At 36.1% G+C, this 18,561-nt stretch overlaps 1 protein-coding gene across 1 annotated transcript; it reads left to right on the top strand.

The window, feature by feature from the left end:
• The first annotated feature begins 134 nt into the window (after window positions 1–134).
• On the top strand, window positions 135–10,282 carry LOC112576590 (protein VAC14 homolog). Its single transcript, XM_025259167.1, has 17 exons — window positions 135–362; window positions 802–952; window positions 1,388–1,555; window positions 2,233–2,295; window positions 2,679–2,786; window positions 2,965–3,074; window positions 3,566–3,672; window positions 3,909–4,047; window positions 4,481–4,636; window positions 4,923–5,049; window positions 5,738–5,803; window positions 6,135–6,385; window positions 7,072–7,246; window positions 7,844–7,962; window positions 8,327–8,406; window positions 8,906–9,065; window positions 9,473–10,282. Exons 1-17 carry the CDS (start codon window positions 262–264, stop codon window positions 9,636–9,638), a joined length of 2,247 nt encoding a protein of 748 aa, XP_025114952.1. The 5' UTR covers window positions 135–261; the 3' UTR covers window positions 9,639–10,282.
• The last annotated feature ends 8,279 nt before the right edge of the window (window positions 10,283–18,561 follow it).

Consider the following 18,561-nt stretch of genomic DNA (forward strand, 5'->3'; position numbering starts at 1 on the left):
ATATATGCCGTTAGTTAATACAAAGTTGATTTATTTAACACCGCAAGCTAACATTGTATAACAGCTATTGACAAATAAGTAAAATTTTATATCTCTTTAAGGAAACTTATCATACTTAAACAATAAATTATTTTTTATTATTATTAGTTTGTAAAATCATGTGACAAGACAAAATGACAGACACCTGCAGATATTAAGTCACCGGCATGTAAACTTTGTTGCTAGGTTGACGCCGACATCCTAGCAGTTTACAAAATCGAGATGAGTGATAAAGACTTTGCTCCACTTACTGCCGCATGCGTTCGATCTTTGAATGATAAACTTTACGAGAAAAGGAAAAGTGCTGCACTTGAAATAGAACGGTTTGTTGCTTATTAACCGAGTGTGTTATTGTCATTGTACGAGGTGCACTAAGATTACCAATCAAAACAAGTAACATGCATGCTATAAATAAGGCTCTCATTCTTCCATATTTACAATGATATGTTGAGGCATTTAAGATGTTTCTGTTATAAGTGTTAGGTTTTTTTTTTATATTATTATTATTTCAACACAACTGTTGCAGATACGAATTATTCGTTCACAAACACCGTCTTCTTAGTAGATGCTGTAATAAGTATACTGCTGTTTTCAGATCAGTCATTCATGGACCTGAAGATACAATATATTTGTGCATGGAAGTGTGACCGTTACATGCTGCTGCATATGGACCATGTCATAAACTGTGTGTGTATATATATAACACAAAATACAATATTAATTTTATATAAAAAATCAGATTTTATAAATTTATTATTTCAGTTTGGTGAGAGATTTTGTCACCACAAACCAAGTTGACCAAATCAAGCGAACACTGAAAGTTTTGGGAGGTGATTTTGCATACTCTCAAAATCCGAACACACGCAAAGGTGGTCTTATAGGCTTGGCAGCAGTAGCAATTGGTCTTGGAAAGGTTTGATTTCATTATTTTTATCTCTTTACAGTCATGCTTATATGTAATAACTTAGATTTTCTAACATATTATGCTTTAAATGTTAGGAAGGAAAACCCAAAAAACATTAGTCAGGGATAGCAGAGAAGCTACATTGATCACTTGATTATATGTGTCTTACTTCACAAGTTAGCTTATGACTGAAAAGTTGTTGTCTCAGTTAATTAAACACTACCCTTATATTTATAAAACTCTCACATGTTCTTGCCTTGCACAACCAGCTCGAGTCTGTAAGCTTAAAGTACTGATTTCATCAATGCACCCTTAAGTATGAACTTCTAAACTTGACATTTTGATTGTTTGTTGCTGTATGTGTGAGAGACACTAGCTAAAGGCAGAGCCCATGCATATTTTTTGGCAGAAAATATATTTCTCCCTCTTTCTACTTTGTGACAGGAATCGTGCACCCACATCAATGAACTTGTTCTGCCTGTTATTGCCTGTTTCCATGATGTGGACAGTCGTGTACAGTATTATGCTTGTGAGGCTTTGTATAACATTGTCAAAGTGACAAGAGGAGCAGTGCTTCCCTTTTTCAACAATATATTTGATGGACTTAGCAAGGTATAGTTTCTTTTCCTACAACTCTGTGTCTTTGTATATTTTTTTAAGCTAGGCATCCATCTTTCACTTGATAATAAGTTATTGACCTTTCCTGCTTTATATATTTGCTCATGTCAAAATCTATTAATAATTCTGCTTCCCTTAGCTTTACTTACCTATCCATCTATCTTCCAAACATTTCTTCATTCCCTATCATCACCTGATCCACATTATTTGCGTATTTTTCTTCTTTTCATTCTTTTCTTCTTTTTTCTGCTCATCCTATTATAAATCTTTCTCAGTCATCCCTCACTCTGCCTACTTATTTTAACTCAAAGTTTTGTTAATTGCTTTTAACACAAGGTTTGATACTCTATTTCCCACTTAAAGACTGTCATATTGTTCTTTAAATGGCTTTAAAATTAAAAGATCTGCTTCTTGTTGCTATTCATTATTCTTTATGAAGTGCTTGTAGAGATGGATAACTGACAAAAAGAACCACAAATCCCATAGACATGCAAAAGCTGAAAGAAAAAGAAAATAATAAATGTATTTTTTTTTCCATAATTAATGATTTCTTTTAATTCCATTGTTAATAGAAACAATAAGCTCAATTTAAAACTTCTTAGCTGGTTTTGAAATAGATCGTTTAGTTGTGCCACAACCTTGTTCACCTGACTAATCAAATAAAATTTCAGTTAGCTGCACATCCAGACCAGAATGTGAAGAATGGAGCAGAGCTGTTGGACAGACTGATAAAGGTGAGACAGGGTAAAAGTTTATGGGGCAAGGAAAAGGAAGAGAGTAGGGAAGAAGTGTGAGAAAGAAGTTTTCCAACATTAAAGTTGCTCTTTTAGTTTAACTGTTTATAAAATGCTTGCTTATTCTTGAGATCACCATCTAATCAATTTTATAAGAGTCAAATAGTAAAGTTTTTTTTTGGTGGAGTAGTCAGTTTGTTATTTTTTAACAATGGCTGAAGATTTTACCAGCATCACATAATATCTAGAGGTCAGAGAGGTTTTAAAAAATACCTTGGAAAAAAACAGAAAGAATAAAAATTGGTAAAACTGATGCTTACTATCGTTGGCTTGGTAAAAGCTTAATTCAGAGACATGATTGTAATGTCATGTGGTTATGTCAGGACATTGTTACAGAGAGCTCTTCCTTTGATCTGGTTGCATTTGTCCCTCTCCTGAGAGAGAGGATATACACCAGGAATACATTTGCACGGCAGTTTGTTGTTTCATGGGTAAGCAATCAAAAATATTTTGTCCTTTTAATTTTTTTTTTTTGGTAGCCAGATCAAATATACTATGAGTCATAGCACTTATTTTATGTCTGATTTCGATAAGGAGAATTTATTAAGTTTATTATGCTAAATATATATTAGTAGTATTTATAAGACGTGTTGTCCGTGTTGCTGTCAGATAGAAGTGTTGGATGCGGTGCCAGACATTAATATGTTGGTCCTGCTGCCAGAAATACTGGATGGCTTGTTTCTTATATTGGGAGAAGACAGCAGAGAAATCCGAAAAATGTGAGTTGGTGATCTTGGGTTCTATATTCATATGCAAATACTTGAACATTAAAATGCTGAAAAGATTTTCAAGGTCTTATTAAGTAATTATTCCTAATACCTGGGTACCACTAATTTCCTGGGTTACTGCTAAATACATTATACTGATGAAGTTCATAGGCACAAGAAAGAGGTAACACGTCATAGCAGTTTTACAATAGTAACAACTTACAAGAGGATTCAACTCCACCTCCTGACTTAGCTTATGATGCTCTTGCACTTTATTTCTTCCAGACTTATGTATCCTTTTGACATAATTTTACCAATATAGAAAAGACTTAATGCAGAGATAGATTTTGCAGACAAGGAGTAAGTTTGTCGAAATTGTGCTGATTAGAGCCATTTTTACTGTATCTGTGATGTCTGTGTTTAATTATATTTCTGGCAAGAATGATGTCCTAAGCACAGTGTATGTCTTTTACTTTATAACAATGGTTTGAAATTGTGTCCAGGTGCCAAGGTGTGCTGGCTGAGTTTTTGGAAGGCATAAAGAGGACTAAGAATGGTGTCAACTACACTGCCATGGCAAACATTCTTATTGTTCACAGTCAGAATGCAGGTATAATACCTATTTTTCAGTCAGTTATTCAGTTCAGCCCTCCGTTCAGCAATGCACCTTTATGCTGATTTGTGCATTTAGGTTGTATATGATCTCTTTAAGTCAAATCTACAAATAGTTTAAGTAGAATGTAATGTTTCCTCTATTGCACTTGTGAATAATGTACACCCTGCTGTATAGCATTGCAGATAATAAAATGTTGCTGTTGTGATGTTTTGTCTTGGCTGTTTCACCAGATGACTTGATTCAGTACACAGCCATCACCTGGCTGAAAGAGTTTGTCATTTTATCTGGGCGCACTATGCTTCCACATATGGCTGGCATCTTGAATGCTATTCTACCCTGTCTGTCTTACACAGATGAGGCACGCAAAAAGTGAGTCTGTGATGTTGCTAATGGATACCTCTAGCAATCCTATGCAGTTGTAGATACAATATCAAAACAGATTCAGCTTTAGTATGCCTGGTAAGCCTAAAAGATAAAGCAGTAGAAAAAATGTATTAACATGTTCTTTTTTTCAGGTGTACTTTTGGTGGACATACTCCAGTTAAGGTATTACATTCATAGGCACATGACATTGAGTATTTGTCTTATGATTATAAATTTTCATGACCGTTAATCCTTTTCTGTAGCCATGACAGGTTATTTTGTTTTTTGGATCCTCTTGTTCCTTTAGCTATTTGTGTGACATTTGTAGAACAAGAAAGGAGGTGCTGTCATGGTTTGTTTGAGAGTAAAACAGGTAGAATAAAGGTTGATTGGGATCATCACTGTGACAGATGGCATTAAAAATATTTTCCTCCAACAGGGTGAAGGAGGCTGCAGAGTCCCTGAATATAAGTCTGCGCAAGCTGGTGGAAGCGCAGGATGATCAGCCAACTCCCACTGTAGCATATGCTGGGGATCACACCCTGGACTCAGCTCATGATAAACCAGATGATGATGCTCAGATTGCCGCTCCTGCGTGAGTCATTTTGTGTTAAGAGAAGTTTGACAGCATTAGGAGCTCAGTCTTGAGAGTGAAAAGATTGTCTTGGTTTTGAATGAATGGAAAGCTTTGATTAGTGATATTTTACTGGGTGAGTAGCACTCAAATGTGATTGACTTAAAATGTTGGGACTGCTTTCACATTGTAATTTTAAAGATTTTACAGTGAACACAGTGTATCGGACTTGTCTGGCTGCTCTGGTGGAGTTGCATAAACAATGGTCCATCTGAAACTAAGAGGCAGATGTGTTTTCATGTTTCAGAATTGTTCAGCTGGAGATTTTGTCTGTAATCAAAGTCTTGCAGCGCCACCTAGGGCATGACAGTATTCAGACAAGAGTGGCTGTTCTGAAGTGGTTTAACCTGCTCTTAGTGAAAACACCAAACAAGGTCAGTCATTTGATTGTTTCATATTCTTAATACTGGTTTCGATAAACTCTTTACTTTTTCACACCCTTTTTTTTGCTATATCATATACCCTGAATTCTTGTTCTTTTTATTTGTTTCTTTTTGTGTTTTTTGTATTTGATTTTATTCTTCATGAGTACTGTTATTTATTTTTTTGTAGTTCATATATTATTTGTTTGCTTTCCTGTCCCTTGGTGCTTGTCCATTTTTGTTCTTGTTCTTCTTAGGTGTTAAAAGCATGCAAGCATACTCCTTAGGAGTGTGACTATGCACGGTTTACAAATTTTGCATTTATTATTATTATTAAACTTTTAAGTAAACAGCAAATTTGAGTTTTCTGTATTTTACAAAGTAGCAGCAAATACATGTCAGATGTACTCCATGTACTGTAGATGCAGCTGTATCAGACATGTCATAACAAACATGCTGTGTGTTTTTATCTTGTACTGTAGATGTCAATTTGTCGTGTATGACATAAACAACCCTTGTTGTTTTCATTATATACTGTATATGTTAATGTGTCAGCTATGTCTAAGAAACCCATAGTAAGTGTTTTCAGTATGTACTGTACTGATGTCATTGTGTTAAGTGTTTTTATACTGTAGATGTAAATTGTGTCAGACTTCTCATCTTTTGGTGTATAAAGGGATATTTTTTTTTATATTTTCAGACATTCCGATATATACATGTGTTCTTCCAGCTTTTGATGGATGCCTTGACTGACCCATCAGATGATGTGAGTGAAAATCTTTGATGTTTGTGTGTTTCATTACAGGGAAGTTTTTAAGAGCTAAGCTTGGATTGATCTGAGAAACTCTGCTCTTTATGGTCAAAGTGTGTCATTCTCTCTGTTTTCTTGGTGATGTTGTTTGAGCACTTTTCCATCATCTGTTTGAGTGCATGTATGATAACACTTTAATTATCCCAGAGGGTAATTAGGGGTAGGGTGGAGAGGCTGTTGGAAGGTTGAGCTATTTGGATGAAAGTGGGCATATGTTGGTTTTTAAAGACACAAAAGAAAAATTGGCTTGCTGGGATTTCATTCTTTTCCATAACCCAATGTGCAGGTGGTTCTTTTGGATTTAGAAGTCCTTTCTGAAATCTCTTCAAATCCTGCTGGCCTTGGATTGAGTCCTAATCAAGATGGTGAAGGCGATAAAGGAGAGAGTGAAAGCACGTTACTCCCAAGTCCTGTGAAACAAATTGTGGAGGCCAGGCAAGGGCTGAACCAGTACTTTACACGCTTTATGGTACAGTTGATGGCCTTGTTTAAACAAGAAAGACAGCTGCTAGACGACAGAGGCTCTTTTATAATAAGGTAAATTAAAAGATGAGATAACTATACATGATGACTTTGATACATTGCTTTGTGAATGCTTTGTAAGTTAGTCATTTTATCGGCAGGGGTATGTTTGATGCCTGATTCTTGGTGTGTCGAGAGTTGCCTGAAGCATGTTGAAATGGTTTGTAGTAAAAATTGTATTCTCAGAAATTCTGAAATTTACCAGTTACCAACATTTTCAACAAAGATATTAAAATATGATGCCTAAATCTGTTCATTTTAAACCTATATCAAAATCAGAAATTTTCATGGGATGCAGACAAACTTCCTTAATTTGATGTGCAGGGTAAAACTTGTTAAGTTTAGGTCATCTTGTCGTTTTGTACAAATTGTGAATTGGATTTTTGGTAAAGGCTTTGATCTGCCTAAGATTGAAAATCTTTAAAGCCACAAATATACTATTGCACTGTTAATAGGAAAGGGTGTTTTTTTCTGCATTTCAGTTTTTCACACCGATTCTCTAATTCATCTATCAGATACACAGTTGCATGTATGTGATTCATACTTACCATGAGTGCATGCATACATGTGTTTACATTACCATTCACGGAAAGAGAGAAAGCAAGTTTCTGCTGTTTCAAGAGGCATCTGTAACACTGTAAACTCCTTCCTACATCATTCAGACAGCTGTAACATTTTAAACTCATTGCTGTATCATTCAGACAGTTGTCAGTGTACCTGAGTGCAGACGCCATCTTCCGCAGCCTGGCAGAAATTCTCATTCTAGAGACAGATGTTGAGTTTGCCTGCACCATGGTGCAGACACTGAACACCATACTGCTGACTTCTACAGAGCTGTATGACCTCCGCTCACAACTCAAGGACCTGAAGACAGAGGTTGGGACAGGAAGACAGCATAGTTATTTTTGATGCACAAAAAAGTCTTAGACAGCTGGCACTGTCCACAGTAGTAAATAAAGCTAGTTTTGGACACTTCCTATTTTTTTGCATTTAGAAAAGAATATAACTTTGGATAGACACTGCTGTTTCATGAGACTGGGTATATGTGTACTTCCATTCAAGCTTTCCAAATTGGTTTACTGGTTTTGTCTAAAATAGTTGTGAATAGCTTACGCCGCTGCTTGTTAAGTCTAGACTTAAGAAGACTGCATTTTAAGAACCAGGAGAATTTTCCATTGAAATATTTTTGTCTGTAGCTGCATGTTGTATGTGGGGAGTTTTAAAAAATGTTTTTTTTTTTAAGTCATATTTCTTTTTGCAGGTTTTTTTTTGGAGGGGAGGAGAGGTAGTGGTTGGTTTTTAAATATTTCCTCATTTATTATTCTTCACACTGACATGACTAGAATTGCTGTGGTATTCTCTGAAGATTGTATCCCAAGATAAGAATGAAGTAGCCCACTCAGGCTTCAGTTTTTCTGGGTTTGTTCACAAGCTACATCACTACAGATGTCACCATTTTTTTTAACATGACAGGAGAGCTGCACTTTGTTCTGCTGCTTATATCGCTGCTGGTGCCACAGTCCAATAGCAACCATGTCGCTGTGTTACCTCACTCAAAACTATTCACATGCCTGCCTTCTTCTGCAGTCATTGTATCCTTGCATATTCTCGTGTGTTGTCTTTATGTTGCTAATGATGACGAATATTTGTAAAATAAATATTTGCAGATTGTTTTTACTTATTTTGAGTAACTATACAGCTTTTAGCCACTTTTTTTAATAAAAAAGATACAACAGCTGTCAGTAAAAGAATAACTATAAGAAGTGACAAGATACCTTTTGTGGGTAGCACTATTATTGTGTGTTCATACACAATAATAGTTCTGTGTGTACACACATGTGCTCATGTATGTTCCATGGATTAGTGAGTATGCTAATCTGTAAATATATAGTATTGATTATGAGAAAGATTTATGTGTATCTATTTGAACAGTGTAAGTTCTTAACTTTCAACTAGTGCTGATCTTGAAGTTACTGTGGATTTTCTGAAGGAAATAGACAAACTGGTACAGTTGATAGAGTCACCCATTTTTGCATGTAAGTTCTAAAATAATTTTTACCCACAATGAATAAAAAGAAAAAAATCAGTTGTGGCAAATGTTTGAGATAATTTTAATAATCCAGTAAACATAAACTGCCTTGATCGTGGTGAATCCATAGTATGTTTTTTTTTTTTTTTATTTGTTATTTTCAAGAACTCATGGCATTAGCTTAAGTTAAGGATCTCTTGATGTGTGCCAAAGAAATCCAGTGGGTTTTGTTATCACACAATGCTCTTGAAAAGCCTTGCCAGTTCTTTTCTATTCTAGAAAATGCAATACTTGCATTCAGAACTTATCTCTGCCATTTTGGACAATCGAAAGAAATGCATTTTTTTTGTTTTTTTGTTTGGAAAAAACTGATGAGTCCACTTCACTAGAAAGATAATGTGCTGTGCATGGAGATAATCCATGATTTGTTTTTAATTTGCCTTGAGCTGTTTGTGAAGAAGCCATCTCCAGGGACAAATGTTTCATACCTGTAAATTTGTTCACAGATTTGCGTCTGCAGCTTCTAGATGCAGAGAATAACCCGGACCTCATTAAAAGTCTGTATGGGCTGCTTATGTTGTTACCACAGTCAGAAGCCTTTAAGTTGTTACGTTACCGTCTTGAGTGTATTCCTCACTTCACCTTGTCGTCTTCCATGCACATGGGGTCAGTATCCTAATTTTGTGCGGGTGTTTCTGCATTTGTGCACATGAATAAATAGAAGGGAGTTGCATGTGAACATGCATATGTGCATAATTGAGAATGTCAAATTGAGAGTGTGTGAGAGAATTTGTCAGAGTACATGCACACAGATTAAACAGGTTGGGGTTTTGGACACTTACGTGTTCTCAGTACTCTCTTTGTACCGACTTTGTTGCTTTAATTCAGCGGCAGATTTCTAAAATAAATTGGCATAAAGAAACAATTTTTTCCCATTCTTGCATGTCTTCTTAAAATGATGGATCTATTTAAAAAATGTTATCTCCATTATATTTGTACTGTGCAAGACTAGATATAAGCTCAATGAAAATTATTTTAGTCATGTTTGCAGACAACTCTCATTTCACTTTCAGTGATTCCAGGAAGAAACGAAAAGGTGAAGAACGTCCACTGGTATCCAAAATCAAGTTTGATGAACTTTTACAGCACTTCCTAACAGTTCAGGCCAAACACAGAGATGCAAAACGCAAGAAGCTGGCCTTCAGCATATCTGCCTTTAAAAATCTTGACTTAAAATAATGTCATTATACCTATGCTTTAGGTAGTTGGAATTTTTATTGTTTTGATGCATACAGTAGAAAAGAGTACATTTGTATATGCATGCATGTAAGTTTTGTTTTCTTTTGGTGAGAAATGTACCATGTCTTTGTCCTACTTGATCCTGCAATGATCATGGTATGTTGACTGGATTGAGTAGGTAAGGACACTTAGCATACATCACTAGCCTTACTAAAACTAATTTTACGTATGGAAAAAATTTTGCATGCATACACCTTTTAAAGAAGATGTTAAAACATATCTGAGGCATAACAATATTTTATTGAATACATTTTACCTTTTTTTCTTATTTAAAATATGGCCACTTATGCACACATATTTGGCACTGACATATAACTTCACAACTAATTAGCACCCTTTATTGAACCATATTACCAGATTATGTCTCATATTGTTATTATTGCATGTGGTGTGGGAGATGATGTCATACTTGTTTGATATGGATGGATAATTGTATTAATATTTGTAGTTGTGTTAAGGTAAATGCGAGAGAAGTGTCTGCCTTGGTGTTTTTCCTGATGTGCATTGCCTGTGAAAAACACTCCTTGCAAATTTTCACTCTTGTTATGTGAAGCAAACAGTTCTATTAAAAGATTAAAATTTGAGGATTTGTGTTACCATTAATGTTTGAATCAATCTTTATTGGTCATTTGTTTATTTTTATGTAAATGATTGAAGGAATGAGTTGACTAGAGAATTTGGATTATTAATCCCTTGGCATTATCCTCGGCATCAATCAGGTTGAAAATTTTATTTAAAGACAACTGTGAGCATTTCAGAGAAATCAAATTTAACCCAAACACAAAGTTAAACATAAATACCACTTGGAATTAACTGTTTTTACATAAAACTCCAAGCCCAGGTAATGCCAAGGAGATCAAAGCACCTGCAAGTATTACATTATGATGTGAAGTTATGTTTATGTTGTTGTATGATAAGAAACTTTGCTCTTAAACATGCAGCTGAAGATTGATCACATGTACAGATATAGGAACAGTGTTATCAGTACAGTAGGTAAGTGGTATTTTGTTATCATAAGCTTGGCTAGATTTGCTGCCCAGTTGTAAATATGTTGTCTGTTCATGATAGCTGACGGGAGATGGATTGATGTTCTTTGGAAACCTAAGCAAATTTAAACATTAGATCTTACAAGTTTAGCTAAGATAATGGCAGCAGATACTGATAGCTCTTGCCAACTGTTTATTGTGAATCCCTCACAAGTTTACCCAAGGGTTGTTTGTAGAAAACACCATTGTTAGTAGCAGATACTCTCAAGGAGTCCTACTTGTCTCCATAGTTGATTATTTGTGGTTTCCAACTCAAACTGCTGGTTTTCTGTAGCATTTGGCCTTTGTTCTTAGGTATATATTGTGACTTTTTTTTTAGTGACCACTGACACTGTGAGTAGTTTTCATGTCATTGCCACAAATGACAGCACACCTTTGTAAATTACCTTACATAAATATTAAATTTAATGAGCTCTTCGGAATAGAAAATATTTGTATCAACTAAGAATTTCCACATTTGACAGACATCTACTGACAAAACACATACTTAAAGTGTGATTGCAGCTATAAAGAAACTGAACCCCAAAAAAGCAGTACTTTAATAATCATATTTTTGGCAACACAGTCCATAGCTTTTAGGTGAGACTGTAGTCAGGAGTCAAAATCTAGTTGCTTTGAAAAACCAGTAGCAGTAAGTAAGCTGATCAGCTGTATACCCTCTTTATCATAAACACATTGTCGGGAGACATCTGTTTATTTACAGTCAACAAATCTCAATGGACATGGCGTATATGTATATATGCATATTATTTAATTTGTGAAAAAAGTATATTATCTGCAAGATATGATAAGATAAGATAAGATAATACTTTATTAATCCCTAGAGGGCAATTCAGTTGAGCTAGCAATATGGATACAACCTGGGCTAATGTGTTATTAGGGATAGTAGGGATGGTTTGGTTTTTTAGTTTTCTTGTTGCTTCCAACACATTCCATTTTTCTGAGGTACTTAGATTGTATTTTGAGTACAGTAATACTTTTTACGGTGACTTGTTTTTTTATTCGGTGAACTAAAATCTTTGTGCTGTAATGACTAGCAAGAGTGGACACTGAAATGTAACATGCTTTGTGCAGTGATGATTAGCAAGCATTGACACTGAAAGCAGATGTGCTTTGGTTGAAGAATTCATCGTTGTTGTCACCCTTATCATGTTCTCTCTTGTGGGGTGTGAGTGCTCTGGACCAGCCGTTATGAGACCTCACAGCGCTGAGTGGTCCATATGATCTTGTGTAATTGTTGGAGTAGTGTGATTGGGAAGCGCTAAACAGCTAAGCAGAGTGCTGATAGATTTGTAGAGATACAATACTGCAGTAGAACTATAAACTGATAGACATGGCTTGTTTCATGTGGCTATGAGTGTGAGCTATGCCCCAGTGCCTTTAGTGCTCCTGCAGAATTCTGATGTCTGACATTGTCTCATTATGTCTAAATATATATATATTTTTTTTTTTTGTGCTAAAACATGCTTAGCATTAGAGTAGTAAGTAATACTTTTCATTTTATTATGGCCAGCTTGTAATGAGAATCAGAAAGAAAACTTATTTGTTTTTGTAGGGATGCAGGGGTGGGGGGTAGTGGTTGCAGTGCCTATGGCTTGCAGTATTTATATTTCTTCTCTCTTTCTGGGGGGACAAGATGGTGGAAGTGGTCAGCGTCTATTTAAAATTTTTGTCATTTGTTTGAGTATGTTACATTCAATGCAACACAAAGTCATGTGCGCTTCATGGCATAAAGCAGATGGAACCATGAGCAAAAGAAGAAACTGCAAAGTCTTGCTGATTGTGTCGCACGTGTGTGTGTGTATTTGCTTGTAGCTGTATAGCTGAGTGGGAAGAGAATAGTTGTCATTTTCACAGAAACTATGTGTTCATAAATGATGGCAAGAGCGGTCGTGTGCAATCTTTTGTGTTGCAGGGCTTATGCATACAAAGGTTAAAGGGCAGGTGTCCATGCACAAGAATGTCAGTTTGGTGAGTTAACGCCCATGAGTGAGAATTGTTTTATTTGTATTTAGTTCTGAACAGGAAATTACAGTACACTTGATATATCTCTTGCATGTAATATATGCAAGGATATATGTGCCAGTGTGTGTATGATTTAACTCGGCTGATTTAATTACAAAGTAGCTTCTTTGTTATGTATATGCATCTGAAATATTCCCAGTTTAACTGATATTAAGAGATTAATTTATTAGAATCGTAAATAGACTTAAAAGAAAGATGTCTAATATGTACACAACATCATGATGTGTCTTGGTCTGAACTGGAGAATGAAATGTATTTGTGTCATGTACATAATATTATGATATGCTTTGGTCTGAACTGGAGTACACAGAAATATGGTCTTCTTCATCTACATTTACAGACAAAAATCCTTTTCTATATAGAAGACTGGAACCTGCAATGTTAATTAGCTGTTGTAAGATAAAGAGTTGGCTGCATGAGTTGTAGAGCCCGACAGCTTAAGAGCATAAGGGAGCTCTACAAGTACCTGCACATGTGGACAAGGAAACATGAACATGGCATTATAGCTGTGGGCACAGAGATGTTGGTTGTTTCTGTACATTAATTCAGTCTGTCTCGGGATGATGGAAACAGGAAATTTCACCCACAATACATGATGCTCTGTAGGGCTTGATAAAGCTACTGAACTATGTGACTGTGTATTTGCAAACTATGGCTTTGCCGGCTTACTGAACCACAGTTTGGCCCTATTAAACATGAGGAAATTGTATGGCTAGCTATACATTGTGTGTGTCCTGTTAAGTCTTTTAGATACTAGATAAATTTGTGCACAGTATTTGTCATGTGTGTTTTACTTCTGTGAATACAGTTGCATCAGAATGTTAATGTTTGTCGCCATCTGAACACTGTTTTGATCGCAATTCTTGCAATAAAGGAAAGTTGGATAGTGAAGCCTTGTGCATACCTCTGGTTTCCATTTTGTTTCTTTTTTTTTTTCTTTCTTTCACTTTTGTTTTAATCATTATATGCTTAATCTTTGGTATTACCTTTTCGAATTTGGCATATTGCTTACCCATGAAGAAACTGCTTCAAGTAACATTGATAAAGCCAAGTAACATTGAACTGTCCAGCAAAGATGGCCCAGCTAGCCTAGATCACATGATGTTCAAAACTATAAATCAGTAGTGCTGTAGTATGTGGGATGTGTACAATGTGCTGGTAAAGGTTACCTGCTTTGTCTTGCTCAAATTTTGCAGCTGTTAGCTGTTATAGTTTTATTCAAATCTAATTCATCAGTGTTCTCATCATCCTTCTGGTCAGCTACTGCCTGTTTTTAGGCCGTATTGACAGAAAACTTTGCAATATTTGCTATTTTCAATTTGATTACTTCATTTTTAAACCTAACAATCAAGAATGTGTGACTCTTTTTTTGAAGACTGTAAATTAATGTTAATCATTTCACATATGTGGTGAAACCTGTGATGAAGCATACTGGATGCAGTTATGTCCCTTCTGGTTATTGCTGTAAATACACTTTTAGTTTTGTTTGTGAAGAAATTGCATAAACATTCTGTCATTTTTCGATCCCCACAAATGTTCATAGATTTCAGACAACAGATAGGCAGTTTGAACTTTATGTGTAATTTAACAAGTAGTAAAAGAAACATAAATGCTTCGTGTGATTCACCCACAATCAACAGTTTCAACACTTTACCAGTTTACCTATTTCATTGTAAGCTTTTTTTTTCTTTCAGTAAGTTCTTTTTGGTTACTTATGTATTTATTCTTTCCATGCCAGTTTAATTCTTTTCCCTGTAACCTTTTCGTGAAGACTTTTTTTGAGAAAGATTGCAAATTCCAGTTTCTGCAATTCTTGTTATGTATTCTTTGATGATGTGGCAGTAGATGCATCTTGTGGATGAAAGCCACAGTCAGGTGGTGAATAAAAATTCCATGATTCAGAGTCACTCAGGTTACTTTTCCATGTCTTTGCTTCATGCTGCATTGTTCTTGTGTTTCAGCCATGATGATCATGTTGTTTACATTTCCTGTTTTGTTCTTTTTTTGTTTTTCCTGTGTCAAACGTTTGCTTTTGTACATGTTTTTCTTTTAGTTTGCATATCACAAAATACATATTACCGTCAAGTTTTAATTTACCCACAAGTTACATATCTTGAGAACTTACTAGTAATAAAAAATAGCATACTTCAGTATTTGATTGAAGAATTTGGTTCATTATAATGATTGAAAAAAGCATTTAAATTTTTTTTCTGTTCTTATAAGATCTAGTCATTTGTAAGAGATTTTGCAAAAAAAAGGAAACACTTTGTGAGTGTGTGCCTATGTATAAATCTTGTGAAAAATGTCTCTAAAGTATAGTTTACCTTCTGTATTACCTGTTGTACAACTGTTACTTTTGAAATGAAGAGCACCTGGTGATGGGTCACAGAATTGGGTGAGTAATGTATAAAAGACAGAATTGGGGAGGGATGTATAAGAGAACAGTGTAAAAAATCAGGTGAAGGATGTGTAAATGAATAGTGTAAAGAATTGGTGATTGATAAATAAGAGAATAGTGTAAAGAACTGGTGACTGATGATTAATGGAATAGTGTAAAGAATTGGTGATTGATGTGTACGATAGTGTAAAGGAGTCTTGTGGTGCTTATACAAAAGGAGCTTATTTGCCTTTACGATTCAGACTGCAGGAAGTTGCTATGTATTAAGTGTAAATTTCATGTATTTATTTTAAGACCTTTCAGAAAAAGAACTATTATAATATTTAGGCTATGTTCATACACCTTCTCTATAATGTATAGACAAATATTCCAGTTTAGGTGATGAGTTCATTTCAGGAACTTTAGCCCACCAACTTTGATTCATAGATCAAACACATTGATAAGCATCACTTCTTTTAATGCCATTCTAAAATCTGTTAATGTTAAATGCAAGATTTTGTCTAGCCAGACTTGACAAAGAGTTTGGGGCAGTTGGTGGCGCAGGGGTTAAACCATGTCAGTGAAAATTGGCGTTTGTGGGTTCGTATCTTGGCTCCGACATACCCCCATCTTACTGTGACATTTCTGGGGCTGACCATCATGTGTTTTTTCTCTGAGTACAACAGTTTCCTCCACCTAGTGCATGTGAGAGAGAGAGAGAGAAAGAGATTGAGTAGTTATGACTTGAATGATGGTGAATGTGTAAGATGCATTTTGATGTCTACTGATGTGTGTACTCGTCTGACTTCATGCACATAAGCGCCCTCAGCCCACCTTTGTTGGTGCTCTACAAATAGCATTTATTACAAGTATTTGTTTAAAATTACTTTTAAAACATAACACATCAATATAACTCTGGGCTATAATGTTGGAAATAAATGATACACTAGCAACCATAATGCACACTTATGGACAGTTGCATTGACTGAATAATGTATACATGTATAACATGTACATTGGTAGTAACAAGACTCCTTTCTGAGTGATGTCATGTGAGGGTTTGATTGCCAATACACAGTGGGGATTAATCTTTTGTATCATAAGTTGAATGACATAAACATTCACTGATGGAGTGGGAACAAATGGTGTGAGGTTATATGTACATGTATGAACAAAATAAACCACATCAAAAAGGTTTGTCAAGTGTCAGAAATTATGAATCCATTTTGTTATGAAGTCAATGGATAGCACACTTAATTGGATTTGGGATTATTATGTGGAGTGGAAGTAATACATGTGTATACCCTGCTTGTGGTATTGTGTTGGTAAATCTACAACAGTGGATAGAGAGTTTGATTCTTGATTGCTTCAAGAGCATAGCTTCAGCAAGGGTGTGAGCATCTATCAATGTAACTACACAGAATCTCTATAATCCAGTAGTAAATAATCCACATATAATCCAGTAGTAAACACTATCAAGACCAGTTATTCTTGACTTCTATGCACTCACATACCAAGAAACTACACATACATATATGTACACTTCACAAGACTTTTTTTGTAAATACACCTACTCTCACAGCGGAGAGAAAGAGAAAGGTAGTTTTGAGAGGAAAAGGAAGTTACCGGAACATGAGCCACAGAAACTTAATATATAAGTGTACATGCTGCTAAAATTTTAGATGAGTGTGGAACATTAACTGATATGAAAATGTACAATAGCTTATGAAGAAGCTTTTTCTATACACTATCCTCCCATATAGGTTATTATGTGATTTTTGTTTTAATGCGGTAAAGCTTCAGAGAGTTCAGGTAGGAAGAAAGTTGATGAATGGGGGTAATGAAATTTTTACTGGGTATCGAAACACGTGTATGCGTGTCAAAAGATTTGCGAATGTATGTACACCCTTCTCTTTCCTTCTCTCATTCCCTCTCTCGCCACCACCTCCCTTGGCACTGCTGGAGGAAGGGTAATGAGGGTAGAAGGATAAATTGCTTGCGGGGTAATCGATTAACAGGTTTCTTTGTCGCTACATGCCGTGTGTGCCAGCCTGCCTAGTCGCCGGCAGGTCACTGAACTGATGTGAGTTTGATGACTTTCTACGTTTGGCATGTAATGGAGGTAACCACCATGATCAGAGCTATTTGTAACTTGTACACTCAGTCTCAATCTACACCAGTCGACCGCCATGTTGTCTGGACTGTATATTATGATATATATAAATGTTGACCACGCCTTGTTTCCATGATGTCGGATCTGTAGCAACATCAGAAGACGACCATTGATTCGGTCAGCTCTCCTTCAGATGATAGTTTTTTAGGTAATATTTTGATGAGGAGATGTTGTTGACGACAAAAAATTGAATTCAGTGAAGTTAAAAATTTAAATATAGTCTGTACCTGTAAGTATATGGACTAATATTACCTACAGTATGCGCATTTCTACTTCTATGCGATCATTCTGTATGAGAGACTTCTTTTGCAAGGTGCGAGAGAGAGAGTCTTTCTGCTCGTGTCCTCGAATTTCATTTTTCGAATTAAAAAAAAAGTTATTATACATTCCAGCATTCCACACCCCGTCATGGTTGAAGTAATGGAATCTGACATGGCAGGATGAGGGTATGCTATCCTCTAGCACCCAACGTAAACACCCGCCATAAAACAAGCCTGAATTATTTACAGCGAATATCTGAATGATTCCCCAGGAGTATTAGAGTTTCATTCACAGCGCTGGCACCGGCTGCAGCCTAGTAGTCCGCTCAGTCCTCTCCTCCCTCCCTACCCTCCCTACCCTCCCTTTGAAGATCGATGTCTGGCACGGAGGGCGGCCGTTATATGTGATTACCAGCGGAAGCAAAAACCTACAGTCTGACACGCGCGTGCGAGTGCGACGCAAGTGAGGTCGACCCTAGGGTCAGGGTCCGCTGCAAGATCATGTGATCGTCAAGTACGTGCATCTTCGGAGATCAGTTATCAATCAGTTCAGCTGCATATTGTTCAGCTTATGTGTGTGTGTGAACCAGGCAGACAGGAGCAGCAGTGCGTACATCTGTCTGTCAGCTGCATCTTTTTATACGTCTACATCCCGTCTGTCTGTCTGAACCATTGAAGGTCGACCCGTGTTTCATCCGGAATAGCTCGCGCCTTTGACTTGTGGCTAATGGAGCGTCGAGACGAGATGAGACATTAAACACCGGAATTGATATTTAATGCAGATATTCCTGAGATACGAGCAAGTTCAGTTTCAAAGCTTAAATTGAGTATTGCGGGAAACTACCTGTGTAAACTGAACTTTCTCATTTCATTGCTGGCTGTGTTTAAACACCGATGTTTACTGGGATCATTGCCATGTCCTCCATGTTCTAGGTTTTACAAGAGCGAAGAACCCGGCTTTAGATTATTTCATATTTGGAGG

Source organism: Pomacea canaliculata, linkage group LG12, assembly GCF_003073045.1.
Source record: "Pomacea canaliculata isolate SZHN2017 linkage group LG12, ASM307304v1, whole genome shotgun sequence".
In the NCBI taxonomy this organism is placed as follows: Eukaryota; Metazoa; Mollusca; class Gastropoda; order Architaenioglossa; family Ampullariidae; genus Pomacea; species Pomacea canaliculata.

Excerpts from the sequence above, each read along its gene's own strand:
- LOC112576590 (XM_025259167.1), top strand. The coding sequence starts at position 262 with ATGAGTGATAAAGACTTTGCTCCACTTACTGCCGCATGCGTTCGATCT. Across the intron at positions 3,075-3,565 it reads AGCAGAGAAATCCGAAAAAT|GTGCCAAGGTGTGCTGGCTG; the intron begins GTGAGTTGGTGA and ends AATTGTGTCCAG. Across the intron at positions 9,066-9,472 it reads TCGTCTTCCATGCACATGGG|TGATTCCAGGAAGAAACGAA; the intron begins GTCAGTATCCTA and ends TTTCACTTTCAG.